Source organism: Protobothrops mucrosquamatus, unplaced genomic scaffold, assembly GCF_001527695.2.
Source record: "Protobothrops mucrosquamatus isolate PMUCROS unplaced genomic scaffold, P.Mucros_1.0 scaffold2624, whole genome shotgun sequence".
In the NCBI taxonomy this organism is placed as follows: Eukaryota; Metazoa; Chordata; class Lepidosauria; order Squamata; family Viperidae; genus Protobothrops; species Protobothrops mucrosquamatus.
The window spans coordinates 300,964-328,503 of record NW_015388678.1 but is presented as its reverse complement, the minus strand read 5'-3'; the positions used below and the strand labels follow the sequence as shown (position 1 = coordinate 328,503).

At 45.0% G+C, this 27,540-nt stretch overlaps 3 protein-coding genes across 3 annotated transcripts; 2 read left to right on the top strand and 1 right to left on the bottom strand.

Annotated features, from left to right (window-relative positions):
• Window positions 1–108: 108 nt before the first annotated feature.
• Window positions 109–4,521, top strand: BBS2 (Bardet-Biedl syndrome 2; the record flags this gene model as incomplete). Its single annotated transcript, XM_015825408.1, has 6 exons — window positions 109–238; window positions 926–1,057; window positions 1,796–1,933; window positions 3,071–3,183; window positions 3,344–3,492; window positions 4,402–4,521. Coding segments are annotated over 6 exons (769 nt in total), but the record flags the coding sequence as incomplete, so codon positions are not given.
• Window positions 4,522–5,705: 1,184 nt separating this feature from the next.
• On the bottom strand, window positions 5,706–18,120 carry OGFOD1 (2-oxoglutarate and iron dependent oxygenase domain containing 1). Its single transcript, XM_029285970.1, has 13 exons — window positions 17,934–18,120; window positions 17,347–17,492; window positions 16,674–16,720; window positions 16,413–16,513; window positions 15,099–15,215; window positions 13,648–13,739; window positions 13,157–13,285; window positions 11,741–11,854; window positions 10,973–11,052; window positions 9,666–9,937; window positions 7,939–8,055; window positions 7,301–7,359; window positions 5,706–5,900 (listed from the first exon to the last, which is right to left on the bottom strand). Exons 1-13 carry the CDS (start codon window positions 18,118–18,120, stop codon window positions 5,748–5,750), a joined length of 1,614 nt encoding a protein of 537 aa, XP_029141803.1. The 3' UTR covers window positions 5,706–5,747.
• A 449-nt stretch (window positions 18,121–18,569) lies between these two features.
• On the top strand, window positions 18,570–27,243 carry NUDT21 (nudix hydrolase 21). Its single transcript, XM_015825410.1, has 7 exons — window positions 18,570–18,800; window positions 21,967–22,167; window positions 23,003–23,066; window positions 24,248–24,337; window positions 24,558–24,633; window positions 25,810–25,924; window positions 26,960–27,243. The coding sequence occupies exons 1-7, from the start codon at window positions 18,685–18,687 to the stop codon at window positions 26,979–26,981; spliced, it is 684 nt and encodes a 227-aa protein (XP_015680896.1). The 5' UTR covers window positions 18,570–18,684; the 3' UTR covers window positions 26,982–27,243.
• Window positions 27,244–27,540: the final 297 nt, after the last annotated feature.

Genomic DNA, 27,540 nt, shown 5'->3' with positions numbered 1-27,540 from the left:
AAAGAAAGAGCCATGGTTTGCTGAGATGGCCTTCCCCTGAAGGAAGGCGAAGGATTACACGCGCATTTGTTAAGCCCACCTTGATTATTTTGTTTCATGCTTTCCCAGCACGCAGTTCCATGTTTTTGAACTGTCCCGACAACTCCCTCGCTTCTCGATGTATTCGCTCTGCAGCCCAGACTCTGCGACCAGACCTCTGAGCTTTGTAAAATTCACTCTGGGGGAGAAAGTGCAGATGGTAAGTCTTCTCTCTTTTTTTTTCTTCTGGGTTGTAGTCAACGCTTTTGTATAGTCGCTCAATTCAGCAAATGTCGTGTTTTATACTTGGGGGAATCATGCAGTTGAAGGGAATCGTGTGCTTGTTAAATTAATCTGGCTTTCCCCATTGACGTTGCCTGTCAGAAGCTGGCTAGGAAAGCCACCAAGGCACTCACGTGATCCATGGAGGTTACAACCCCCGTAAATATCCACGGGGATGCCGCAACGATTGTAATTGTGAGGATTGGTCATAAGTCATTTTTTTCAGTGCTGTTGTAACTGAACCGTGACGAAACAAATGGTTGTAGCATCTCCTGTGGCTGAGACTTCTTGAACGTGAGATAATTGCAGGTGTGTTCCTTGTATGTCTAGGGCAGGGGTAGGCAACCTTGGCTCTTTTATGACTCGTGGACTTCAACTCCCAGAATTCCTGAGCCAGCCATGGCTCAGCGTGGAAACCTCTCCCTGCCCCCTCAGCGTGGCTGGCTCAGGAATTCTGGGAGTTGAAGTCCACGAGTCGTAAAAGAGCCAAGGTTGCCTACCTATGATCTAGGACATAAGCTGCAAATCTGCAGAAACTTATCAGGATGTTTCAACCTGCTTTCCCCCCCCCCCACACACACACTTTTCTTCTCAAAACTCACACGTGGGAATTTATGCTTTCAAGGGCATCACGTGGATAAAACAGAATTTCCTGTTACCCGAGGATGTGGAGATGCAGAACGAGTTGCTGGAGGTCTGCTTTGCCTCCCTGCGCGACACAGGACAGTTGTGCATCCGAATGAATCTCAGTGGAGAGGTACCCTTGTGCTTGTCTCATTTATGTTGCAGTTAGCCTGGGAAATAAGTCCCTCCCTGCTCTCCTTGGGGGAAGCAGAATTCATCCAGGGGAACTGGCCACAACAAGCCCCCCCCAAAGTCTCTTGATTCTAAAGCAGGGGTCTTCAAACTGGGCCCTTTTATGACTTGTGGACTGCAAACTGGGCCCTTTTATGACTTGTGGACTGCAGCTCCCAGAATTCCTGAGCCAGCATAGCTGGCTCAGGAATTCTGGGAGCTGCAGTCCACAAGTCATAAAAGGGCCCAGTTTGAAGACCCCTGTTCTAAAGGCAGCTTACACGAAACCTGTCCTTAGCTAGCCTTCTATCTATGTTTCTTCAGAAACAGAGTATGGTTCCCTTAGAATAGGGCTGTCCAACCTTAGCAACTTTGGACTTACGGACTGGCTGGGGAATTCTGGGAGCTGAAGTCCACAAGTCCAAGGTTGGACACACCTGTCTTAGAGTAAGGAAGTGGTTCTCCATCACACTCAATGGCGTGGTTATTAGTCTGTTTCTCATCAGCTTTGTAGATCCAGGGCGGCTGTTGTAAGCTACTCCATGTTAGTTCCCTCATAAAATATTCGCACTCAAGGTTAGCACTTGGGCTATCCTAATTTAGCTTCAGGGGTGATAAGGCTCTTCAAGCATCCACTTCTGCCATTGTAATGAGCGTGTCTAGGGCAAATTTGAGTTATTTTTCTTCTTCTGGTTATTAGATCTCCATTCACACCGATAACATTGACCTGGCTGGTGACCTCATCCAATCGATGGCCTCCTTTTGGGCAATTGAGGACTTGCAGGTTGAAGCAGATTTTCCAGTGTATTTTGAGGAGGTGCACAACGCTTTTGTTGGGGTAAGTGAGCGAGGCGTCTTAAACATACCTGGGGTACCAATAGAAGAGAATATCTGTAGTCCAGTGTTGAACCGTGGGGTCCTTGGTGTTCCCTGACCTTAGTTGTTTTCTTACAGACATTTCATGACCCAACTAGGTAACACTATCAGTGTTGGAAGGGAATGGGGTTTTTGAAGTGGTGGTGGTGGACTGTAGGGTCCTTGGTGCTCTCTGAGCTTGGTTGTTTCCTTACAGATGTTTCGTGGTCCAACTAGGTAACGTCATCAGTGCCAGAAGGGAGTGGAGTTTGCAGAGGAGGAGAAGGGAAGGAGGACAACTGTGGGGTCCTTAGTACTCTGTGCACTTGATTGCTTGCAGATGTTTTTATATACTATACAGTCAGCAAACCCCACGTTCACTCACGCTGATGATGTTGCCCATTTGGGTAGTGGAATGTCTTGCATGCAGTCAAAGAGCCCAGAAAGCACCAAGAACTCCGTAGCTGAGGTGCCTCATGGTGATGGATTGGCATTGCTGAAATAAATTGGAATGGGCAGGAGCTAAGGAAGCCCATGGATTTGGTGGGCCACAAGCAAGAGATGTTCTCAAGGGCTTTGAAATAGCGAACACCACTAACTGCTCTCTTTAGAACTGTCCTAAAGCAGCACCAGACTCTTCATTATTTATCTTCCAGCAGACCAGACCATTTTGTCTTGGAAGAGATTACTTCTTTCATGGCGGCCCGGGCCGCCTCGTTGTCGTTCTTTTTTCTTCTGCTGCTGATGGAATTTATGCTCCATTTCAGACAAAACTTGCAACGGGAGAATTGAATTGTCAACAACTTCGCTTTTAGGCTGGAGATTCATTCCGCAAAATTACTTGCTTTGTCTGAATCTGAATTAGCCATCTGTGAGGTTGGGAATGCTAATGATTTTGCAAGCAGATAGATGTCTGTGGGGGCAGGTGGAGTCCCAGAAGTATCAGACCAGGAGGTGCTTTGAATGCCTGCCTGAAGGAAGTGGCTCCATAACTTTAAGACTTCAGGGATCATGGGCAGGGGAGGGACTCTCATTTCCCAGGAAGCTAAACGTCTTAAGTCTCCGGCCTGCCAAGCACATACTACGGGCCTCTTAAATTGTGGACGGTTCTCCTCCACAGGTGGACAGTTCCCACACAGTTTGCCAGAAGCTCACAGCCAACATGGCTGAGAGCTCCAACTGCATCCGCAGCATGCTGGTTCGAGCAGAAGATTCCCGCCTCATGGGAGACTGGTGAGTAAATAACCCCGATTGACGTCCGCAAGTCTTAAAAGTTGCCAAGGTGGAAGGCCCCGGCTCTAATGGATCAACCGGGATTCATTGCATCTCCAATCCCATCAAATAAATAGCTTTCAGCGTCGTTTGCTTATACTGTTTTTGTTAACCCTTGCAGGAGAAACATGAAGAAACGGTATATGGACCTGTATGACCTCAACAAGGATTTATTGTCTCAGTACAAGATTCGCTGCAGCAATCACTCGGAGCTTTTAAATAATCTCAAAGCAGTCAATCAAGCCATCCAACGAGCGGGACACCTCCGAGGTAGTTTTCCGGAGGAGGGACCTGGAGAATGATTTCTCATTTTACACATCATGTCACTTTGGGGCTTGAAAAGAAAAGCAGGTGCCTAAATGAATTGTAACAGTGGTGGCGAACCTACGGCACGCGTGCCAGAGGCGGCACTCAGAACCCTCTCTGTGAGCATGCACGCCGTTGCCGTTGCCCCAGCAGAGTTCGCCAGAGTAGCGAGCACGTGGTGTTTGGAAGCGACAGGGCAGGAAGTGAATGAGCTAGCGGTGTTGGTCCCCCGGGGATGCCCAGGAGATGGCAAGGGACTGGCCCCGGCCACGCTCACCCAGTCTGCTGTGACCACTGCAGCCACACCCACCCAGTGGACCACCCCCCCTGCCTCCCCTGGAGGGCACCACAATGCTGATGCAGCCCTGGCACTTTGCGATAAATAAGTGGGTTTTGGGTTGCAGTTTGGGCACTCGGTCTCTAAAAGGTTTGCCATTGTTGAATTATAACTTGGAAAGACACGGCTCGAGGCTTCCTTTTGTATAATTCCAGCCTCAGATCCCCAATCTGTTTTTCCCTCGCAGTTCCCAGAGAGCCCCCCCGAGTCTCCTCTTAGACCGCTTGGCTAAGAGATGCCGGCACATGACTGCTAGCTAGCATGTCATGCCTGCAGACTTAAAATGGGCCACGGAGGCCCCTCAACCTTTTGAGTAAATTCAAAATACGTAAACAGTGAGCAGCAAGAATAGTTGTGTCCTGCACAGGCTGTCCCCTCTTGAGCCCTCAGCTGATTTGAGAGTGGGCTGGGAGGGGGGAAGGAAGAGAACACTTTCCCCTTCTGAACTGTAAAGAAGCTGCTTCATTTGCATTCTTGGAAAAGAACAGACTCCGGCTAACTCTTTTTGTTTTTCTTTCTTTTTTTTCTTTCTCCAGTTGGTAAACACAAAATGCAAGTGATTGCGGCCTGCCGGGATGCTATTAAGAACAACAGTGTTAATATGCTGATCAAAATCATGCGTCTGGGGACAACTTGCTCTTGATCAGAGTGAAGGCTGGAGGCGAAAACTAGCCTAGGTTGGCAGTCCAGAGAGACAAGCAGAAAGATCTAGCAGCAGATAGACAGTAGGTGATGCTGCCAGTTTAGTGCCCGGTAAAGTGCAGTACGAAGACCTTACTAGGGCTGATCGTTCGACCGCTTGTGGCAGGGAAGAGAAGGCCAGTATCTTGGTTCTTTCTAAAATATCATGCTTGCGGAGAGATGGCCAAGCTTTTGTGGACATTACAGACCAAATCTGGGAATTTTCAGAAGCCAAAACCGCCCTGGAGGCTGTTTTATTTAAAATAGCAGTTTTTGATTCTTCAATAAAACTTGACAGACCTCAGTCTATCTGTATGGCTTAGTCCGTTTAGATCAGAGGTGTCCAATCGTGGCATCTTTAAAACTCTGGACTTCCAATTCCCAGAATTCCCCGGCCAGCCACGATTGGAGTTGAAGTCCACGAGTCTTAAAAGTTGCCAAGGTTGGTGGACAATGTGGAGAAACATTAGTCTGGCTTTGTATGAAGCAAGAAAAGGAAAGCTTAAAAAGTAACGGCAAGCCTTTTTTTATTATTATAAATTAGTGTGAGGTCTTGATTGAGAATAAAAGTTTAAAAAGGGTCACGGCCTTTTTAAAATTTAACCGTTTCTGGTTCGGAATTTTGTCTTGGATTTTTAAGCTGGTTGCAACTATTGTAACTTGAATTAGGATTCTCTCTTTGGTGCAGCTGCCAGTAAGCCATCTAGGTTTACCCATTTCAAAGGCGGCTTGATTTACGGTTTAACAAGCTCCGTGAACCCAACCAGTAGAGACTTACTCATCAAGCCATAATAGCCTTCCATGGTTATTAACTCAACCTACAAAATACCACATAATTAGATCAATAGGAAACACCCTTTTTTTCCATCTGTCAGAAGTGGTGAGTTTTGGAAAACATAGCAAATACTGTCTTCGTCCATGCTACCTTGTTTTCTGAGGCTGTTTAGGCTGAACCATAACCAAGGTCCTGCTTCAGCCCAAATAAAGTGGTATTTACATTGCTAATGTGGAAGCTTTGTGGCCCCCTCCAACAGCAGCTCAGACCACGTAATTTCCAAAAGGGCCCCCAGAAAAGGAGTGTTAGGTTTTGCAGGAACATCAGAGTAAAGCAGATTGTACAACAGAATCTTCCTTTGTAAGAAAAACGGTCCTTTTGAGTATTTAGGAGAAACGGTTTGCCGTCACTTGCTGGCACCATCTCTCATTCGTAGTAAACAAAGGAGAAGTCCCAGAATTCTCTTTCATCCGGCGTCTGCTCCAGACTACGGTGGTTAACGTACTTCACAAATTTCTGTGTCTCTCGATCTCTGTAAACTAAAGCCAGGCAATTGGCCTCTGGATTAACCGTCAGCAGCTGGAAAAGAGAATAAAACCAGAACAGTTAAGAAAACAACCTGCATTTACTTCTAAGGACCGTACAGGAAAAACTTTACTTTCATGAATGCATCTGTCCAAATTATGGGTTTCATTAAAATCCTGCTTCCTCTTTTAGAAACATGCAGGCTGCATGCACAGAATGATAGAATACAAGTAGCCATAATTTCCCATAAAATAAACATTAAGGTAGCTTCAGTGCAGCACAGAAAACAGGATTGTCAATGGCTACTCATTATGAGATGCTACATTCATTAGGCTTATGTTCAAATTCATAGAAGCCTCTAAGTGGCTACTGTGGGAACAGAATGTTCCTCTATTCAGCCAGATCCAGCCCTTTTGAAACCGCACAAAAAAGGCAAATTCTTTGCCTGAAACAATTAGGGAAATTGAAACTAGAACTTGGCACTAACACAATAGCATTAGCAATACTCTGTGACGGAGTTTTCTGTTCACTTTTGTCAATGCGCCTTAAAAAAAGATACCATGGAGTTTAAAAAAAAAAAAAAGGGGGGGGAGGATACCAAAGTGATTACTGGATTGAATCTGATCCCCCTACAGGGTGAAACAAACAACTGGGGTATATGATGGTGGAATAAAGTAAGGCAAGGGAAGAAATAATATAAGAACATGCAGACTGGTCGTTCTCAACTTGCAACGAATCGTTCAGTGACCGAAGTTACACTGGCATTCAAAAAAGCGACATCGCCAGTCCGCACAATTACACAATTGCTGTTGCAGTATTCCTAGTCACATGATAAAAATGTGTGCACTTGGCAACCCGCGTGCACTTCCAAAGGTTGCAGCAACCTAAAGTCCTGTGATCGCCATTTACCAGTTTGACTTTCCCAGCAGGCTTCCAACGGAGTCAACGGGAAGCGGATTCACTTAACGAAGTGAGTCAATCCTTTAACTTCAGCGGATTCACTTAACAAGCGTGATAAAAAGGTGAGATTGGGCACCGCTCACTTAACAATGCCTTGTTTAGCGACAGAAATCCTGGTCCCACTTGGAGTTGTATGTTGGGGACCACCTCTAGAATACTTAGATCGCTTCGCCCCGTGCTCCCAATTTTGCATAATTTTCCTGATTCAACACAATGCTGGGCACTGAGATTCCTTTTAATACTTCACTGTTCCTTGCATGATAATGAGGCTAAGGTCACCAGGAAACCCTGCTTTTCAAGTGGCATGCAGTGTTTTGTCGCATGCAGGTAAAGCAGTGCCCTGGAATTTTAAGAAGGAGCCGTGAGCTACTTCCCAGGGCTTAGACATCTGGGAAGGGAGGGATAGGAAGAACTTCTGGTAAGTTTGAAAACAACCTGTGGTCTCTGAGCAAGTTCACCTGTGCCCCTGAAAATGGGGGAAAAAATATTTTTACCTCTTCGTCTTCGCCTTTTGCAATGTATGAAGTGAAGCCTCCCGATTCGACGTTCCAGTCTTAAAAAAGGAATGAACATCACGTTTAAATTTTAAAGCGAGCAGCCACAAACAGACCCACTTACTCAAACACAACAGTGACGTTTATTTTTTATTGATTTATGTGCCGCCCATCTCGGCTAGAGGAGACTCTGGGTGGCTGAGTAACATTGGTACTAAGATTTTAAAATTTGTTTTTAAGAGGATGATTGGCCAACTCAATGCAAAAAAATTTAGTGATGGCTTTGGATGGTGAAGACAGGTATACAACGTCTGCAAGGGAAAAAATATAGGCAGCTTCCAGGGCGATATTATATTTAAACATTTAGGCATAAAGGATTTTTTCCCTTCCGTGGATAACTCAGAATTATCTTCTTGCATTAATGGATAAAACAAGCGGCTGAAAAACGAAACTAGCCAGTGTTGGGTGCCTTTGAAGACTGGAAACTGATCAAGGAGAGAAGCAACCTAGAATTAAGGAGAAACTTCCTGACAGTGAGGACAATCAAACAGTGGAACAGAGGTTGCCTCCAGAAATAGTGGGTGCTCCATCACTGGAGGTTTTTAAGAAGAGGCTAGACAGCTTAAACTGAAACCAACCTTCACACCCACAGAACAGCAGCAGATCCAAGGCAAACTCTGCTCTTTGGGCATCGTGGATCAGAGTGTAGCATCCTTCCCTCCAGCGTCTCAATTCTCCGGTGCAAAGAGGGACACCTAAGGGAGAAAAGACCAGATGTTCTCGGCTTTCACGATGGCTACGTACCATTTTAAAGAATTGGGGGAGGGAGGGAGGGGAGAAAAAGACCCTGCCCTTAGATTTCCCCAGAGCAAGTTCTCTCTTAGGGGGAATCTGGAACCCCCACAGAGTGCGTCCCCGGGTGGCGGATTGGGGGCCCCTACCCATTATGGCTTTTATACTGTAATGGGTTGGAGGGAATCAAATACCTCCCGTGGACCAACAGGGCTGATGAGTGGCAGCTGGCTCCCCAGTATCAACTGAAGGCGGAGACCATATTGGTTGGAACGGATTCAGAAGAACAGCACACGGTGTGGTGGCAACCACTTGAACAGCGTGCACACAGCGGTGTAGAAAGCAAAGGGAAGAAGACTACTACACTATATATTTCTCAGGAAAATCATGTTAATGGCAGCAAAACCTAACAATGGCCCCGAGTACGGGCGCCCCTTAAATGGGGCAGGGGTGGTAAGAATCTCCCGGTCCACTAAAAGCATGATAAACCCAAAACTACGCGGAATCTGAGAAGCCTATATGAAGCTGGGGAAAAAACTCAGCAGCACTTTTTTGTGCGGCTGCTGATAAAAACAGGATCGCTAACGTCCGATAATGGATATGGCACAAGAAGAAGAAGAGTTAAGTTCTAATCCTCTGAAATTTCACTTAATGGTGATGGGCTCAGCAATCTCCTTCCAAGCTGATACGGTTTTTCAATATGGACAGGAAGAAGGTCACCATTAGACAAGAATCTCCTTAACGGTGCCTCTCGGCTGTTAAGACACCCCACCCCAAAAGAAAAGGCTATGGAGAAGTAGGAAGAGTTGGTGCCCCAAGATCTGTTGATGTTTACTCCTGAACGAGGGAGGGATGAAAAGCTTTGGATTGTGTCCACCTCAACTTGTGTTGGAGGGACGGAACCGAAAGAAACACAATTTGTATACAGGAAGCCAGATCAACAAACAGACACAGTGACGGGAGAACAAGAGACCCGGGTCTCTCTGTCTGATGGTCAACAGTGCTGATGTTGTGTCCTGGCAGGGCAAGTGGGTAACTAAGGAGGGTGGAATTCCTCAACATCCTGAAAATGGGCCCGTTTAGACATGCCCCATCGCTCTCATTCAGCACCGTTCTGGATGGAATTAAATGGGACTTTTGGGTGTTTTTTTGGACTTGGCAGATTTCCTTTTCAAGTTTCATTCATGCAGGCGTGAAAGCAAAAAACAACAACACGTGCATGGAAAAAAAATGAAACTGCTCAATACATCCTTCTGTGCTCCCAAGGAATTTATGGCAAATGCACAGCAGTAATCATTTGGGGGAAAAAAAATCTCTTATTTAGTTCAAAATAAAAGAGCTTATTTTAACGTTCTGCCCAATTTCTACTGGTCAAGTTCTACAAACTTGGCCGCGATCGAGAGTTTAGGAGGTCAAACAGTAATAAAGCCGATCTTGTGAGTTCTCAAAACACCCACGTTAAAGGGGAGCCGAAGAGTTGTAATGGATATGGACCTCTGAACATTTTGGGCACACTGTAATTTGGGCTTGCGCTGACAGATAGACTGCAACTAGATCCGGACGCTCAATATACCATTTTCTTGGTTGTCCTCATTTTCGGAGACGCTCCCGGGTGCCTCTGTACAGTCTGTATTGCCAGCTTCCTCTTGACTGCTGGGTCCTTGTGAGCTTTCAGAAGACTCTCCTCCTCCTCCTCCTCCTTCCTCTTCCTCGTCTGGCGCTAGAAAATGTAGCTTCAGGCCCGTGAAATTGGAAAGCAGCAGAAACAAGGCCTCGGAGCGGAAGAGTTCAAAGCACCCCTTTAAAATGGCCGGCAAGCTCTTCTCCTCGGCTTTCTCGTAATGCCTAAAAAGACAGTAAGCTTCATGAGCGAGGACTTTTTCCCGCACCTCCTTTCTTCACAACACGTGGCTGAAAGGCTCTGCTAGCACAGCACAACCGATACAGGTGGTCCTCGGCTTACGAACACAACTGGGCGCAAAATTTCTGTTGCTAAGCAAGTGAGTTTTGCACCATTTTTTACCACCTTTTCTTGTTAACAGCTGGTAAGCGGATCACACCGCCGTTGTTAGTCACCGGGTCGTTAAGTGTTAACTGGCTTCCCCATCGACTCTGCTCGTCAAAAGGGGATCACGTGTCCCCCTGGGGCTCTGGAATACCTGCCACTTGCCAAGCATCCCAACTCTGATCATGTGACCACGGGGATGCTACAGTGGTTGTGCGAAAACCAGCAATGAGTCAGGTTTTCCCGGTGCCACTGTAACTTCGGTCACCAAATGGCTGTCTGGTTCTAAGCCGCGGATTGTATACACAGGAAAGAGGGAAACACGCAGACGGTGGCGGATGTGTAAAACCGCACACTGCATTTTGATTCCATTCTGGTTTCTTTCCACAGCAGATTTCTGAAATAGACTAGCGTCAGCGTCGTAACTGGAATACAAGACAAGCAAGGACGGTCCTTCAGAACGGCTCGCTCTGGCAAACCGGGTTTTGCGTGGGATCTAAAAGAGGAGTGGGTTGTGAAAAACCACACCCGTATTTGGTGTTTTGTCTCCGAGAGGCCAGCCTTTCGTTTGAAAGGCTGGGAAAAATAAAATCCTCTCGCCAGCCACACAAAAGGTCTGTAAACAAGCCCAGGATGTCAGACTCTTCGGAAGTTCTGTTCTTTGGAATTTCATCTCCTCCTTTCCCTACTAGCGTGTAAGACGACAAAGCCGGATTAGCTGAAATTCTCAAGAGGATCCAGTTTTGCACGAGAGACTCACGTTACGCTCACAGGCGTCTTTGAGGAAGAGCCAAACCCAGCTGGCAGAGCTCCGTGGCTGGAAAGGAACACGACTGCTCAGGTGGGAGGAGTAAGGCGGCCTGGAGCAGCTTTACCTGTTGTTGGGAGGACCTCTAGTGCTCCAGCCGAGTCCTTCCGTCCTCAGAGCTTTGCAAACCCGCTGATACTGGTCTCTCTAGGAACCAAGCAGAAGGAAAGCACATCTGAAGCAAGCCCCTGGAAGCAGGGAGTTTGCCAAAGCCGTTTATGGGGAAGCCTGATGGAAATTAATCCCTTGGTCCCATTTAAGCTAAGTGGCTTTTGCCCTCTTTTACATCCTCTCTTGCTGCACTTGCTAAGCGAATCACTGCAGTTATTAAGTTAGTAACACGGTTGTTAAAGGAATCTGACTCCACTGACCCTGCTTGTCATAAGGTTGCGAAGGTGGATCACGTGACCCCGGGACACGGCAACCGTCATAAGTACGAACCCATTGCCAAACACCTGAATTTTGATCACGGGATCATGAGGATGGTGCAATGGTCGTAAGTGTGAAAAATGGTCATAAGCAGTGGTGGGATTCAAATAGGTGAACCACCGGTTCTCTGCGTGGATGCCGCTTCCGGAAGTCCGTTCTGGGCCTGGGCAACAAAAAATTAGCTACCGGTTCTGCCGAAGTGGTGCGAATTGGCTGAATCCCACCACTGGTCGTAAGTCACTTTTTTCAGTGCCGTTGTGACTTTGAACGGTCACTAAATGAACTATCGTAAGTCAAGGACTATCTATGCTCATCACCTCTCAACCTGCTACATAAAGCTGAAAGAAATATGAGAATAGGGATCGCACCTGTTGCCTTATCCTCTTATACCCAAGAATGGACTCACCTTGAGAAAGTCTTTCAGCAAGATCTCTGATCGATCTTCAAATTCTTCCTGGATCTGTGCTTGGGAATCCATGTCCAAATAAACGGGATTGATCCAATCATACAAGATCTCATGCTGGAAAAATGGGGAGGAACGGAAGACAAGGCCGAAATTTACATTATGGCACTGAAAATCAACTTGTAACTTTACCTCTGTTGCTATTATTTCCAGAAATGTTGGTAGGTGCTTGTCACACATAATCCAGGACAGTGTTTCTCAACCTGGTCAACTTTTAAGACGCGTGGACTTCAACTCCCAGAATTCCCCAGCCAGTCCAAGCCTCTCAAAGTTGACCAGGGTTGAGAAATTCCAGCCCAGCATGTATACTTATATTGCTTTCCACTCAGTAGTCAGCACATCATCCCCACACTTCAAGGTGTAACGCTTCAAGGTGTTAGTAACAACTTTTAAAGCGCTCCATGGCAATGGACCTAGGTATTTGCAAGACCGCCTCCTACCAAACACCTCCCTTCGGCCAGTCCGCTCCCACAGAGAGGGCCTCCTTAGGGTGCCGTCGGCCAGACAATGCCGGCTGGCGACCCCCAGGGGGAGAGCCTTCTCTGTGGCAGCTCCTGCCCTCTGGAATGACCTGCCCCCCCCCCGACCTACGTACAGTTGCGGACCTGCGCCTTTTTCGCCGAGCCCTGAAGGCCCATCTATTCCGTGCCTGGCGTAGCTTGATTATGTTTCAGTGGGGGGTTTTTTACGGGTGTGTTTTTAGAACAGGCCCGTTATTTAATTCGATTTTAAAACAAACTATTTATTACCGTGGTTTTTAGTATCACCTGTTCACCGCCCTGAGTCCCGCAAGGGAGATAGGGCGGTATATAAATTTAATAAATAAATAAATAAATACACCCACACTGAAGTGTACACCACAGGCGCAGCACAAAATCAGCAAAGGGCAGCTTCTATTGGGGAGAAACAACAGACGTTACGCCAGGGCAGGGTTAGGCAACCTTGGCTCTTTTATGACTTGTGGACTTCAACTCCCAGAATTCCTGAGCCAGAGCCAAGGTTGCCTACCCCTGGGCCAAGGGTTCCCAATCAGGGGTGCTTACACTCCCTGGGGGTGGGAGACAATATTCTAGGGGGTGCGAAAACTCGGGTTTTCAAAATTATAGTGTATATGCATAATTCGTTGCCGTTATTTCGAACTTTTGCAAGGGGTGTGAGAATATATCAGAAGTGTTCTAGGGGCGCGGGGTATAGAAAAAGTTGGGAACCCACTGCGTTAGGCTAAAGATGAAACGTGAAAGCAAAAAGCAGAAACGGCCTTTCCAGAGAAAATGTGAAGGTTTCTCTTCGGTAGCCCAGACCAAGGATCAAAAGTATTGTAGAACAATGCCACAATACTGCAGGGAGCAAGCAGCTTACATCACGAGGGACGTGGGGGCTTCGTGGAATCGGTGGCTCCACAGGACGTGGTGGTCTCGGAAGCGAGGGGCCGTGAAACCAGCCACTCACCGACAAGCGGCATTTCTCTTTGGAAATGACTTCAGACACCTGGGACAGAAGAAAACGACAAAAGAACATATAAACACTGAATTTTCAGACGAAGATGCTGCCAGGAAATTTCTCCTTAGTTCTAGGTTGCTTCTCTCTTTGGTTAGTTTCCATCCGTTGCTTCTTGTCCTGCCTTCAGGCGCTTTGGAGAACAGCTTGACTCCCTCTTCTTTGGGGCAGCCCCTGAGATACTGGAAGACTGCTATCATGTCCCCCCTCGTCCTTCTCTTCATTGAACTAGACATACCCAATTCCAGCAATGGTTCTTCGTATGTTTTAGCCTCCAGCCCCCTGATCATCTTTGTTGCTCTTCTCTGCACTCTTTCTAGAGTCTCAACATAGGAGAAGTAATAATTGCTTACCTGGTGGAAGGAGACTGGGGACACTTCAAAGAAAGCGAGTGAATTCCAGGAAGGAACCAAAGACTTGACAATCTGCAAAGGCTGGAAATGATCTGCCAGAGACAAGGACACATACAAGGCACATACCAGTAAGCATGACAATCTGGAATTCTCCCACTGTCTTACATTTCACAACCTTCTGGCTCTGTCTGGCTTCTGAATAAAGAGAGGAAAAGGGAACCTTGGAGACAGAAGAATCAAGTTTACAAAGAAGACTCAGCTTACAAACTAGGAGGATCCAAGTCTCAGCCTGACTCTAATACCAGAAGTATCATACTGTATACCACAGTGTACATAGCAGCCCACTGTGATAGTAAGAGAGCACATTTCTAAAGAGGGGGAGCTTGCAGCATGGAAAAACAGAAAACAAAAAACCCCACTAATGCATAAAGAGGATTTCTGTGGTTATGAACATTTGAAATTGCACGCTGGATTGGCAAGTGCAGCAGCACCGTGGCTGAACCTGACTCACCCACTATTCAGTTAGGCCTCTCTCACCTTTGGCACTAAAAAGCCTTAAATGTGAAAATGTCAAGAGATTCAGATGTAGTAGTTTCTGAATGCAGTCGTTAAGTTTCATTCCCAACTAATGCTTCCTCCCTCATCCAGATAACGGAAATAAGCTTTGGCCAAAACCGAAGTTGGAATATAGCAGGGGTGGGCAACCTTGGCTCTTTCATGACGCGTGGACTTCAACTCCCAGAATTCCTGAGCCAGCATGGCTCAGCTTGAAAACCTCTCCCTTTCCCCTCAGCATGGCTGGCTCAGGAATTCTGGGAGTTGAAGTCCACGAGCCATAAAAGAGCCAAGGTTGCCTACCCCTGGAATATAGGAACAGTCAATGCAAGAGACCACCATGCATGCAGCTTGATAGCAGTCAGCACTCAAAACGTCCGAGTCATGTTATGTGAGGTGTCCATCCAAGAGAGACGGAGGTGGGGAGGAATGGAAGGATGGAACAAGTGAATAGCTGCCCTGAGCTCCTGAAGGACAGGTGTGATATAATAATAATGATAAAGTTGGAAGGGACCTCGGAGGTCATCAAGTCCAACCTCCTGCTCAGGCAGGAAACCCTATACCATTTCGGACAAATGGCTGTCCAGTTTCTTCTTAAAAACTTCCAGTGTTGGTGCATTCACCGCTTCTGGAGGCAGGTTGTTCCCCTGGTTAATTGTTCTCACTGTCAGGAAGTTTCTCCTTAGTTCTAGGTTGCTTCTCTCTTTGGTTAGTTTCCACCCGTTGCTTCTTGTCCTGCCTTCAGGCGCTTTGGAGAAGAGCTTGACTCCCTCTTCTTTGTGGCAGCCCCTGAAATACTGGAACACTGCTATCATGTCCCCCCTCGTCCTTCTCTTCGTTAAACTAGACATACCCAATTCCAGCAACCGTTCCTTATATGTTTTAGTAAATCCTACCATCTGTAGAGAAGAGATCCAAAGTGCCCCCGTCGTGCTTATCCCAGGGGGGTACAAGGTAAAGGATGAATGCGATTCGCCGCCCCTCCAGCTCATCGTCATGACACAGCAGGGTATCTGGAGCAATGCAGGAATTTGGTTATGTTAGGCAATGTGGCTAAAATGAGGCGGGGTGTGTGTGTGTCAAGTTGCCAGTGCTGATTCTTCACACCCAAGTCCCAATCTATTGCCTGCATTCCAATTCAACAGCCTCTTTCCCAAGTTTCATAGAATCAGAAGTTTTGTACTCCAACCCTCAACCCAAGGTAGGAGTCCTTATTGCATCCCAGACAATTTGAAACTCTCCAGCAAAATGGAGCACTCACAGCTCCGGGAGGCAAGTTATTCAACTGACTAGTTATTCTCACTGTCGGGAAAATCCTCCTTATTTCAAGGTTGAGTCTCCCTCTGACGAGCTTCTCCCCACTGCTTCTTGTTCTGCCCACAGGTGCTTTGGAGAATAAGCTGAACCCCTCTTCTCTGCAATAGCCCCTCAAGTACCGGAAGACAGCTATCATGATCACCCCTAATCCTTCTCTCCATTAGACCAGGTCCCTTAACCGTTCGTTGTACAATTTACCTCCCAGATCCCTTATAATCTTTGTTGTTCTTCTCTGCACTCTTTCTAGAGTCTCAGCAATTGTTGTTTTATGTTGTGGTGATCAGAATTAAATGCAGTAACTCCATCTGCCCAGTGCTCAAGTCTGTCAAGATCCTTCTGAATCTTCAGCCTGTCTTCCAAAGTGTTAGAAATTTCCCCCAGCTTGGTACTATATGGGGTTCTCCTTCTGTCTCCTCATCTAGATTATTTATGAAGATGTTGAAGAGTACTGGGCCTCAAACAGAATCTTGGGGGACCCCACTGCGTGCTTCCCACCATGTAGTTGCAATTCCACTGAGTGCCATTGGTCAGTCAACTACAACTCCATCTGGGGGTGATGCTGTCTCTCCCCCATTGTTCCATCTTACCAAGCAGTAGGCTGTGGTCTACTTTGTCAAATGCCTTATTGAAGTGTAACTAAACTATGTCCACAGCGTTTCTCTGATCCACCAACTTAGTCACTTTGTCAAAGAAGGCAGTAAGGTTTGTCCGACGTGATTTGTTTTTAATGAACCCACGCTGGCTTCTAGCAATCGTCATTCATTTCTAGGTGCTCCCAAACCTGCCGAGCGATGATCTTTTCTGGATTTCTTAAGAGTTTTCAGGATCACAGTGTTTCTTCTACCAACACAATCAATTCCTAGCTTCAGAGTTCTTTTTCATTTTCGGCTTACCTGTATATTCATATTTAGCGCAGGACAGATCAATGGTTGGTTCCAGCTCTACCTGGATCACGTCAGAAAGCCAAGACCGGAATTCTTCAAAAAGAACTTTTCTAACAGATGAGAGAGAAGACAAGTGAGCTTGCAGCATCTCAGCTCAGCAAGGAGACATTCTGGCATTTGCTTCCACAGGACAGGTAAGCAACAGAATAGAAATAGGAATAGAAATGGAATGGAATAGATGGCCAAATCAAAACAACTGGGCTAATTTACCTTAATGCCGCAATGTGGGGCCCTCCTCTCCTCTTTAGGTCATCTGACTTTGCAACAAGAAAGACACAGATTATTCAGAGATGGAAGCTTTTGCAGAAGAAAATCATACAGGTAGCTCTTGTGTAGTGACCACAATTGGGGCCAACTACTCTGTCATTCAGCAAAGTGGACACTAAGTGGAAAATCAACGTGCTCTCCTTTTCTGCTACTCCCCTATCCTTTGGAATGCTCACCCCAGCACTTTGATAATTAGCAAGAGAATTCATGTTTGCATTTGCATCCATTGAAGAGGAAGTGTTTACAAAAGAGTAAACGGGCCATCATGGGGAATGCACCTCAAAAACAATACAGTGGTGCTGGCAGCCCCCGTGTGTTCCGCAAACAGCCCGTGTATTCCCCATTGCATGCCTGCTTACTCTCTTGTAAAGTAATCCCTTTCTCTCCAAACTCTCCACTTTGCAAGAGAGGAAGATTTTTTTTAAAAAAAACAGGAAACAAGAACTGGCTGTAACGATCACATAACCAAGGGATGTGATGAATGTTGTAATGGGCATCTATTGTAAAGTTATTTTTTTCAGCACTGTCATAACTTCAGTCACCCAACAAGGCAGTCAGTTTAGTGAGTATTTGGGATACCAGTGCCCTAGAATTGGTGTCAGTTTGGAGCACTCACCTGTTTGAACTTGTACAGATCATTACACTTTTCGTGGAAATCTAGGGTCAGGAGTTCCCTCCGCAGCTCCTCCAGGAAGTCCTCGCTGGGGATGAAGCCTGGGATAACACAGTGGGGGAAAGGAGCAGGATCCAGAGTGACTGCCTCTAGAGGAAACACAATCCACACGGCAGCTTTTAGAGAGGGAGAGCATTATGATGATGATGATGATTTGCAATTGTGTATGTTTATGCATGTCAATTATACATGTGTGTGTGTATACATATATATATATATATGTTTATATTATCTTGAGTTTGGTGCACCCTGTCGGCCCAAATATGGGAGAAAGTTCTCCCTTAATTCTTTGTTAGCAATCCAAATTTTGAAAAAAAATATGTTTATATATACGTATGCATGTATATCTGTAATATATATAAAAATACGGGCAGGATGAGAACACCACCAATTGCACTTTGCAACGCATCTGCAAAATATCGGTGGGTTAAAACCAAGCTGCACCCCCTGCCGGTCAATGCCAGCCACGACTGCCCCATGCCTCAGTGAGGACTAGCCCCTTGGAACCCGCAGCGCTTCCTGCCCCCTACCATGCTCCAGCGGCTCCTGGCGGGCCCAAGCCGCGGCCACTTTCTCCTTCAAGGCCGGCTCCTTCAAGGCGGCAGAGAACTCCACGCTGATCTGCCGCTTCACGCGCTTCTTGGCGGCTTTTCCCGCCGGCGGCGGCGGAGACGAAGCTCCCACCCGGGGCGGCCGCCGCTTCGGCCTCCCGTTCATGCTTCCCCCTCGCACGTGTTCCAGCGGAGAACTACGACTCCCGACAGGCCCCGCGGGATGACGCCATGTCGAGAGGCGGGTCTACAGATTGAACGGTCCAATCATCGCGACGGAAGCAGGAAAAGGTTCGGAGCCGCCTGGAGGAGGAGACTTTTTCTCTTTTTTTTAACGAGGTTCTGTAGTGATAGTCTATGGTCACACCAGTGGCATTTAGAACCGCGGAGGGGCGGGGCCTGAGGACAGCCAATGAGCATTCGCAAGCGGCTTCTGAGCACCCAACAGGCCCAGCTCGTCCCTTCGCTCCTATTGGCCAAAACCCTCCACTGCCATTAACGACGCAGGGACGCTTCTTTGACCCCGCCTCTCTACGGCAGTCCGCGCTCGCTGACGGGCGAAGCCGCTCGGCCCCCCTCGGCGGACTCTATGGCTCCCGGAAGTGCGGCCTGCTGGTTCCGGTGCGCCTTTTGGCGGGTGTGAGAGGAGCGCGGCGTGTGGGGACGGCGCCTTGGAGCATCCGCGCGGCCGGGGAATGCTGGTGGCCTTGTGAGCCGGCCCGCTTCCGCCATGTCCGTCGTGCCGCCCAACCGCTCCCAGACCGGCTGGCCCCGCGGGGTCAACCAGTTCGGGAACAAATACATCCAGCAAAGCAAGCCCCTCACCCTCGAGCGGACCATCAACCTGTGAGTGGGCGCCGCAGAAGGGGCGCTCGGCCCGCCCTCGCTTCCTTTCTCGGGGGTTGAGCCCGTGGCGTCAATCGAGGGCCCGGCGTCTTGTGTGAAACCGGAACACGGGTCGAGTCGGGGTCCTGACGGGGCGTAAATAGCCTGGCAGCCGCGCTCGACTCCCTCGTGAGCGAGGGCGGCCTTTTTCTCGCCTGCCTGGATGGGAATTGATCCCTCTGGCGATCCAGGCACGATCCTTTTGAGCCCAACTCGGGATGGTCCTTTGAGGGACCCGCGTCCCTGTCGCTTCCTTGGCCACCCCGTGGGGGGGGGGGCTTTATCCCCGCCACCCAGGCTGAGAGCCTGGCTGTTTCCCGGTGGTCTCCCATCCAGGAAGATGAAACTGCCTTCAGGAGGATCGAAGTTTGTGATCCTGGGATCTCCTGGTGGTCTCCCATCCAAGTTCTTTACAGAGGGATCTTAGTTCATAGAATAGAATAGGAAAGAATAGGAATATAATAATAATAATAATAAGAAGAAGAAGAAGAAGAAGAAGAAGAAGATATAATAATATCTTATATATTATTATTATTAATAATAATATCTTTAATATTTTTCTCGTCTCTCTGCTCCATGAACCGGGCAGAATAGAGATTCCCTTCTCCCGAGTTTGACTTGGGCATGGATATAGCAAGAAGGGGGGTTTTTTTGGGCAAAAGCATGGAAATAGTTTGCCATTCTTCTCCCAGGAGTTTTAGCTTCCAGGTCTGCTCTGTGCTCCCAAACTAGCAGGTGGCCTCTTTAAATAAGGCACGATCCAGTGTATTGTGGAGATGCTCAGTCATCCAGGTCATCTTTGTCTCAAAGGTGCTTTTTTTCAAAAAGGCAACTGTAGAAGCTGCCTTTTTGAGGAACTGAAAAAGTTGCCCTTTGGAAAAGCACCTTTGAGATAACTCATGATTCAGTGTAATATGAGACCACCCACCCACCCCTCTCCCCAAGTGGTTATTTTGATAATCAGGTTAGGGGCTTGTGTGAATGCAACTGTTAACTAGCTGCCCTGGGACTGTCTGGGTGAGGAACAAGACCATGCAAATTGGAATTCTGGTTCTGAGGATGCCTGTTGCTTTTGACTGGGGGGTTTACTCTCTTCTATGCATGATGTAAAAAAAGACGAAGGCTTGTCCACACATGGGCTGCTAATTTCTTTTGCATGTTTGCACCCTGTTCGTTCATTGGGCGCTTGTTTGAGAAGACATTTACCTAATCCATGTGTGTAATTTTTTGTGCTTAGATTCCTGACCAGTGGTGGGATTCAAATAGGTGAACAGCCGGTTCTCTGTGTGGATGCCGCTTCCGGAAGTCCATTCTGGGCCTGGGCAACAAAAAAATTAGCTACCGGTTCTGCCGAAGTGGTGCGAACTGGCTGAATCCCACCACTGCTCCTGACCCAAACCTACAGGCGTGCCTCGTTGTTTTGCATTGATTTATGAGAAGTATGTGTGCACCATAGTGTATTTGGTTTGCATTCATAGTTTGTGCTATAGTTTGACAGTAATTCATACACGAGTGTATGAATTGACTATTAAGGTGAAGCTGAAGATGACGTGAAAATTTTCTTAAGCGCTGAGGCCCAATAATTTTGTTGCAAAGCGGAAGATTAAACACAATAAAAGCATGATCTTTGATTTGTGAGGTTTTGTTTTTTATTAAGTGGTGGAATGGTACAGCTATGATATAGTAGATCAGTTTTTCTCAATTTTAGCAACTTTAAGATGTGTGGATTTCAATTCCTGCTGGCTGGGATATTCTGGGAGTTGAAGTACATGCAACTTAAAGTTGCTAAGTTTGCTAACTTTGAGAAACACTAATATAGATCTTTTGGTGAACAGGCTTTTGAAACTAGCCACGAAACCGATTTTCCTAAATCAGCTGACCCTTATCATTAATAACTTCCAGTTTTAAGAAAGACTTTTTTTAAAAAAACCTGGAGCTCTAATAGTCTTATAACTGAAAGTAAATTTCCTTCTTCAACTTGACACTTCCTAATGTGTCCCTCACAGCTCAATATATATTTTAAGTGGATTGTCAGCTTTAAGGCTTGGGTATTTTATTTCACATTTTTCTCCATCCTCCAGATTAGGGAAAATGTGCTAAAGATGCATTTTGAGATTGGCATAGAGTGGGTAGTGAATTTACGGCTATCCTCATCAGAAATATCCCATCTCCAACTATCAGTTGAATTACATCAATCTCCTAAAAGCCATCAATCTCTTGGGTGTTTTAGAAAAAGACTTTCTGTACTCTCAGGAGCTCATGAGAAGTAAACCTTACGCTGCAGTGGTAGTAAAGGCTCATGATAGTTGACAGAAGCATGCTGATTTTGGTGCAGCTAGAAGGTTACAGCTCTGTGCCTTAGCTGCATAGAAAAGCCATTGTTGCTATGTTACAATTGCAGATCGATTTGTGAAAAAGAGAACTCCTAACTCTACAGCCCTCCATCCCTTGTCTTCATTAAGCTCTGTAATGCCACTTCCTCTTAGTATTTGCTTAGTTATCTCTCTATAACTAAAGCAATATTTGCTTCATTATAAAGATATAACGAAATCATGTTCCTAACTTAGAGCCGGCTAGAAAGGCTAGAAGTATAACTTGATTTGTTTCCTTGCAGTTAGGAAATGTAGAGCTAAAACAAATTCTGGTTTCTGTTCACAACTGAAACTGAGAACTATGCATTACAAGCAGGGAGAAGAAATGTTGGACTTTTGAAGTCTGCCTGATTCCCTTGTGACAAGGAAGTGGAAGGGGGGGGGGGAATCAAAGCTGCCTCTCTGCTATTTTCTCCTTCATATTATCTGCCTAATAATACATTATATAGGGGAGTCAGAAGCTGCCAAAATATCCTGCTTCTGTTGTGAAAGTCCCAATTTTTTTTCTTCAAGTAATTTAATTTCAATACAAGCAATTCATCTTAGATTTAACCAGAATATAGTCATGGAGGTAGATGGATATTTCTACAATATCTTGTTTCGAAAGAGGAGGTGTCATCAATCCAGGAGTATCTCCTTTTTAGAAATATACAGTACTAACGAGGTACAATTTATATTAGGTTCTTGCGAGCTGTGGATAAAATCCTGAGTTTACATGAAATTGTGTGCCTTAAGATGTCCTTCCTTCCTTCCAGGTACCCACTGACAAATTATACCTTTGGGACCAAGGAACCCCTCTACGAGAAGGACAGTTCGGTAGCCGCCCGATTCCAGCGCATGAGGGAAGAATTTGACAAGATTGGGATGAGGCGGACCGTGGAGGGGGTCCTCATTGTGCACGAACATAGATTGCCTCACGTGCTGCTCTTGCAGTTGGGCACAACCTTCTTCAAACTGTAAGTAAAAGGGGTTTTCTTAATCCGAGGCTGCACAGCTATTTGTCAAGGACAATTATCAACATCTTGTGTGGCCAACTGGCATTTCTTCCCGGATTCCAGAAAAAAGCTGCCCCTTGACAAATAGTGGGTTCTCTTAGCGACCGGTGTTCCCTTAATAACTACTGTGTTCATTTAACAACTGGCTGGCTGGGGAATTCTGAGAGTTGGAAGTCCACATATCTTAAAGTTGTCAAGGTTGGGAAACACTGCAGAAAATTTTCATGGAGAGTCCAAGCTCTAGAAGAATTGAAAATAATTGACCTGGGCAGATCATCTGCCTGCCACAATTCTGGGTTCTGTTCTGGATTTAGCTGAAAACTATTAGCCCATATCTAATCCATTTATCTGCTCAGGTACTGATTCAGGATATTGACTGCCTGAACTAGATAAAATGGAAAGTGGGTGCATTTTTAAATCAATGACATTCTCCCCACCATTTTCAGATATCTTAAATGCCAGATGTTCAGTCATTCAGAGAAAAAAAATAGGGCCTAAGAAATGAGGCATGTAGTTATTATGGCTGTAAAGCAGAACAATTATTGTTCAGCCTCCATTTTTTGGAAAACTCTAGGAAAGATATCACTTTAAAATAACGTTAAGTGAAGACTTCTGAGGCATAAAGAGACCTTAATTTGTTGAATTGAAAGAGCTTTAGAGTAGAGCTTTGGAGAGCTTTGTACTTCAAAAGAAGTAAAAAAACTGATTAATTTTAATTTAAGGTTGCATACTAGTTTTACATTTTTGCCTCTGTAAAATGACAATATTTAAAACACATATTTTATGTTTTCAACAGGCCAGGTGGTGAACTTAATCCAGGAGAAGATGAGGTAGAAGGTCTTAAACGTTTAATGACAGAGGTAAGTGCTACATTTATTAAAATTGTTTAAAATAAGACATTCCTCTGCCTCAGATCTTCACTTACTCAGAATGACTTAAAAACTGCATCGTGACATTATATATGGTGATATTTAATATTGGTTCATTACCCTTCCTGAAGACAAGCCATGTAGTCCAATTCTCAAATATGAGACCAGGAATAATTATTTCCACTGGGCAGTGTTAGAAGACATTCAAAAGAGCAGGTGCTCGGTTTATAGATGTTGAGGACCTCACGTCCTCATGGCCAGTTTTGCCACTGATGGTAACAGTTTTTAACATAAATTGTTCATAAACTGTTAATAAACCTGTTTCTGCTCAACCACACAGGCCTGTGTCTGCTGGATATTATGAAGAGTTCAAATATATATTTGTTGGCTTTATTTTAGTATTGAGAAAGTCTTGTATTTTTAATTTGAATTATTTGCCTGACTCTCAGGCAGTAATTCAGCTATGTTAATGTTTGGAGGCCATAGCCCATTTGAAACAAGTCCATTAAAAACATTTACAGAAACATTTTCTTGCTATATTTGAATTCAGTTGTCTAGCTCTTCAAAAGGTTTTTAAAGGTAATGTAAGAATATTATTTATGTGCAAATAAACGTATGCACAACACATGTTATGTTCCTAAAGTAATAAAGTAATTTTGAATCCAAAGATACTGAATAAAATTGGATTTTTTATTTTTTTCCCTGTATATCAATTTTCCTGGGGTGGGGAAGGAAGATCTAAAGCACCCCATTTCACTTCAGATTCAGAGTTTTGTGTGTGTGTGTTTGAAGTTACATTATTACATGGGTTTAAAAAAGTGGTTTAGAGCTAATAAAATCATTCTCAGAAATATGCTTCAGGAAAATCCAGTGGATATGTAGTTCTGGGCTGTTTCAGTTATTTTTATAAGGATTTACTTGGAAGCTGCTGAAGAGATTTGGGGGAAATACATCTTGTGTAGCAGTGAAAAATAACTGTCGGATCAGATGGTAGACGCACTGTGGGTTCTTAATCAATTAGGCTGCAACTCTTGGCAAGCCCCTGAATGCTTTAATTAACAGTTGATATAAAAGGTGCTGACTGTTGGCCTTAATGCTGAGCCCATCATATTTTGTCTCGGTGAAATGCCTGAAACTCCATTAAGATTTTATTTGCATCTGTATTTTGACAGATACTAGGTCGTCAAGATGGCGTCCTTCAAGACTGGGTCATTGATGACTGCATTGGTAACTGGTGGCGACCGAATTTTGAGCCCCCCCAGGTGAGAACTGAAGTCAGCTCTTTAAATCAGTGATTCTCAAACGTGGCCAGTTTAAGATGTGGGGAATTCTGGGAGTTGCAATCCACACATCTTAAAGAGTGGCCAAGTTTGAGAAACACTGATTTAAATGATACTTACATGGCTCATTCTGTTCCCAAAGTGGGTTAATTAACTGATCCCAAGATGCCAAGTAAATAACCCTTTTTATTTTTTCCCGCAGTACCCTTATATTCCAGCTCATATTACAAAACCAAAAGAGCACAAGAAGCTCTTTTTGGTTCAGCTCCAAGAAAAAGGTAAGCAGCGGTTTCTTGCGCCTTTGTTCCCTTGAGACAGTAAAGTTCTAGGTAAATTTCAAGATGACCAGGACCCCGTAGCCCAGCCTGTATCCGGTTAATTCATGGATGTTACACGACTTTTGCTTAACTATAACAGTTTTATGTATTAATACTGGTGGTCCTTGAGTTACCACCACAATTGAGCCCAAAATTTCTGTTGCTCAGGGAGACATTTGAGTTTTGCCCCATTTTACGTCCTTTCTTGCCACAGTTGTTAAGTGAATCACTGCAATTGATAAAGTTAGTCACAGGGTTGTTAAGTGAATCTGGCTTCCCCCATTGACTTTGCTTGTCAGAAGGTCGCAAAAGGGGATCACGCGACCCCTGGACGCTGCCACCGTCATAAGTATGAACCAGTTGCCAAGTGTCCGAATTTTGATCACGTGACCCCGGGGATGCTGCAATGGTGGTGTGAAAAATGGTTATAAGTCATTTTTTTCCCAGTGCCGTTGTAACTTCAAACGGTCACTAAATGAACTGTTGTAACTCAAGGACTACCTGTATTGCTCCAAGAGGTACATTTAGCTATGTGACGAAACGTTCCTTTTGAATTTAGCATTTAGCTAACTTGCTGCTTTTCCGAAGACCAATCCAGGCAGCGTTAATGTCTAATTACGTTGAGCATCTTTCTAAACGTTTTGCAATGAATGCAACAGGCTTAAAATTATTCAGCCTAATTGGGACCCTTTGATCGTCCTTTCTAATCTGCATACTGGTCGTGATGGGTAGAGTGGAAAGCAAAATCATTTTACTCTGCATGCGCTATGGACCCGAAGAAAGAACAAGTGGTATGACTGGTTGGAGAGTAGAAATAAGAGAGAATACATGTGGAAAGATTAAAAGTGGAAAATGTGTGTATAATAATGTATGAAGGAAGGAAAATGCAAATAAGAAATAACGGGGCAACAAGGACAAATATTCTAAAGAAGAATAAGGGGGGGAAAATGTAAATAATAAAAGATTACTGTTACGAAATCGCTGTTAAAAAAAGGGAGGAATATATACTGTGTATATATGTGTGTTATGTTTTGTTTTGTTTTGTTGGTTTAAATAATAAAAATTATTAAAAAAAATAATATAAAAAAAAGAGAAAGAAAGAAAACTTAAAAAGTTTTTCACTTGAATTTGTTCCAGCTTTGTTTGCGGTCCCCAAAAACTACAAGCTAGTAGCTGCTCCCTTATTTGAGCTTTATGACAACGCGCCAGGCTACGGTCCTATCATTTCCAGCCTTCCGCAACTTTTGAGCAGGTAGAGTACGTGTGTTTCGTGGGAAATAGAGGCCCTTTCTTGAACCCCCATCTTTTACTTTGGGGGGGCAGGTTATATGTGGACAGTGGCTTGGATCAAGTTAACTTACGAAGGAAAGGTTATTTCTTCTCTGTCTAACTATTTGGGATTGTGAGAAAAAAAGGAATTTTTCTCTCTGGCTATATCTTATCCCTAGTACTATAAGTCTGGCAGTATTACTGTTGGATGATGCTGTTTATGATTCAATCTGAGGTTCTGGAATTTTGTTCTTACACAATTTATTTCTACATCACCCTGAAGAAGAGAGAGCTGAAGGAGCTTCTTGGACGAGAAGCGAAACGTCTTCAAAAGAAAAAGTCCAGTTGCCTTGTGATTCTACATCACACATTTGGGATTCTACATCACCCATCTCACCTAAGTGGCTCTGGAAAGTTGTACAGCAGCATCCAACGTAACAAAACCATATACATATACAAATAAAAGCAGAGCTGAAAAACAAAGTTAAAACAAGTTAAAATGTACAAGTAAAAATAAATTGGGCGAAAATTCAAAGGCTAGGAGGGTAACCAGGCACTTCTACCTGATATTTGGCTGATAAAGCGCTGATTTATATTAGAGTTACGCAGATTGTCCATCCTTCTTCATCTTCAGGGGGTTTTGAAGCCTGGAACGTTTTCAGGAGTTGTCATGAATGGACAAACCAACAGGAGCTGCAAATGGTGGCAACAATGCTGGAGAGCTGAACAGTAAAATGTCTTGCCATCCAAAATTTGCAATTTGCTTCCAGATTTTGAAAGTGCAGTCTTCCAAGCCTCAAGGGGCCAGAAACACCAACCAAGGGCTTGTGTCTTCGGTATGGGATAAGGCAAAAGTCCCATTTGCTGTGAACCAAGTACACTGCCTAAATTGTGCTCCAGAATTTTTTTTTGAAGTGCAGAGAGCCAGCATGCAATTGCCCAGAAATTAAAAAAAAAAAAGAAAGAATCCCACCTTTCTAACTGAGAATGTAAGATGTTTTCTCCCTCTCTTTGGCAGGTTCAATTTTATTTACAACTGAATGTCCTGAAGTGTGAGTAGAAGCCGTCTCTGTGAGAACAGCTTTAAAATGTAGAAGAGAAAATGTGACGCAAGGATTTTTTTTATGTCTCTCTCTTTCTCTCTTTCTCTCCCCCCTCCCTTTGAGTTTTCCCCCTCCCCAACTTTCTACTCTCTGAATAGGAAAGTGAATCTTGACTGTTTAGACAGTGGAATAAGAACTGTAATTGCATTTTAATCACTTATGTTGTGATAGTCACCCTGATTTTTTTTTAAATAACATTAAACAAAAATGGACTCAGTTGTGCGTTCATGGGTGGCTCTTTTTCAATACTCGTAAGAGAGATTTCTATCCATTGGCTGATTGTCATCATAGTGTTCTGTGGGGGGGGGGGTTTAATGGAGGTGGTCTTCAGTGTTTTAACCATATATTGGGAAATTTAAAAAAAACCCGTTGAAAACCAGTAATGTGAGTATCACTCGGGGATTTCTGAAAAATTGCACGGCTGAAATTTGAGGTATAGCTTTTCGCCAGCAGACCTGCTTCAGTAGTTTTGTCTAGAAAAGGTGGCAAAAAGGTG

What these genes read in the sequence shown, in the direction of transcription:
- NUDT21 (XM_015825410.1), top strand. Translation starts at nt 18,685, where the DNA reads ATGTCCGTCGTGCCGCCCAACCGCTCCCAGACCGGCTGGCCCCGCGGG. An exon ending in GGCACAACCTTCTTCAAACT is followed by an intron (nt 22,168 to 23,002) that starts GTAAGTAAAAGG and finishes TGTTTTCAACAG; the next exon opens with GCCAGGTGGTGAACTTAATC. An exon ending in CTTCCGCAACTTTTGAGCAG is followed by an intron (nt 25,925 to 26,959) that starts GTAGAGTACGTG and finishes TCTCTTTGGCAG; the next exon opens with GTTCAATTTTATTTACAACT.
- OGFOD1 (XM_029285970.1), bottom strand. Translation starts at nt 18,120, where the DNA reads ATGAACGGGAGGCCGAAGCGGCGGCCGCCCCGGGTGGGAGCTTCGTCT. An exon ending in CCCCAGTCTCCTTCCACCAG is followed by an intron (nt 13,286 to 13,647) that starts GTAAGCAATTAT and finishes CTTCTGTCCCAG; the next exon opens with GTGTCTGAAGTCATTTCCAA. An exon ending in GCTGTTCTGTGGGTGTGAAG is followed by an intron (nt 7,360 to 7,938) that starts GTTGGTTTCAGT and finishes TCCTTTTTTAAG; the next exon opens with ACTGGAACGTCGAATCGGGA.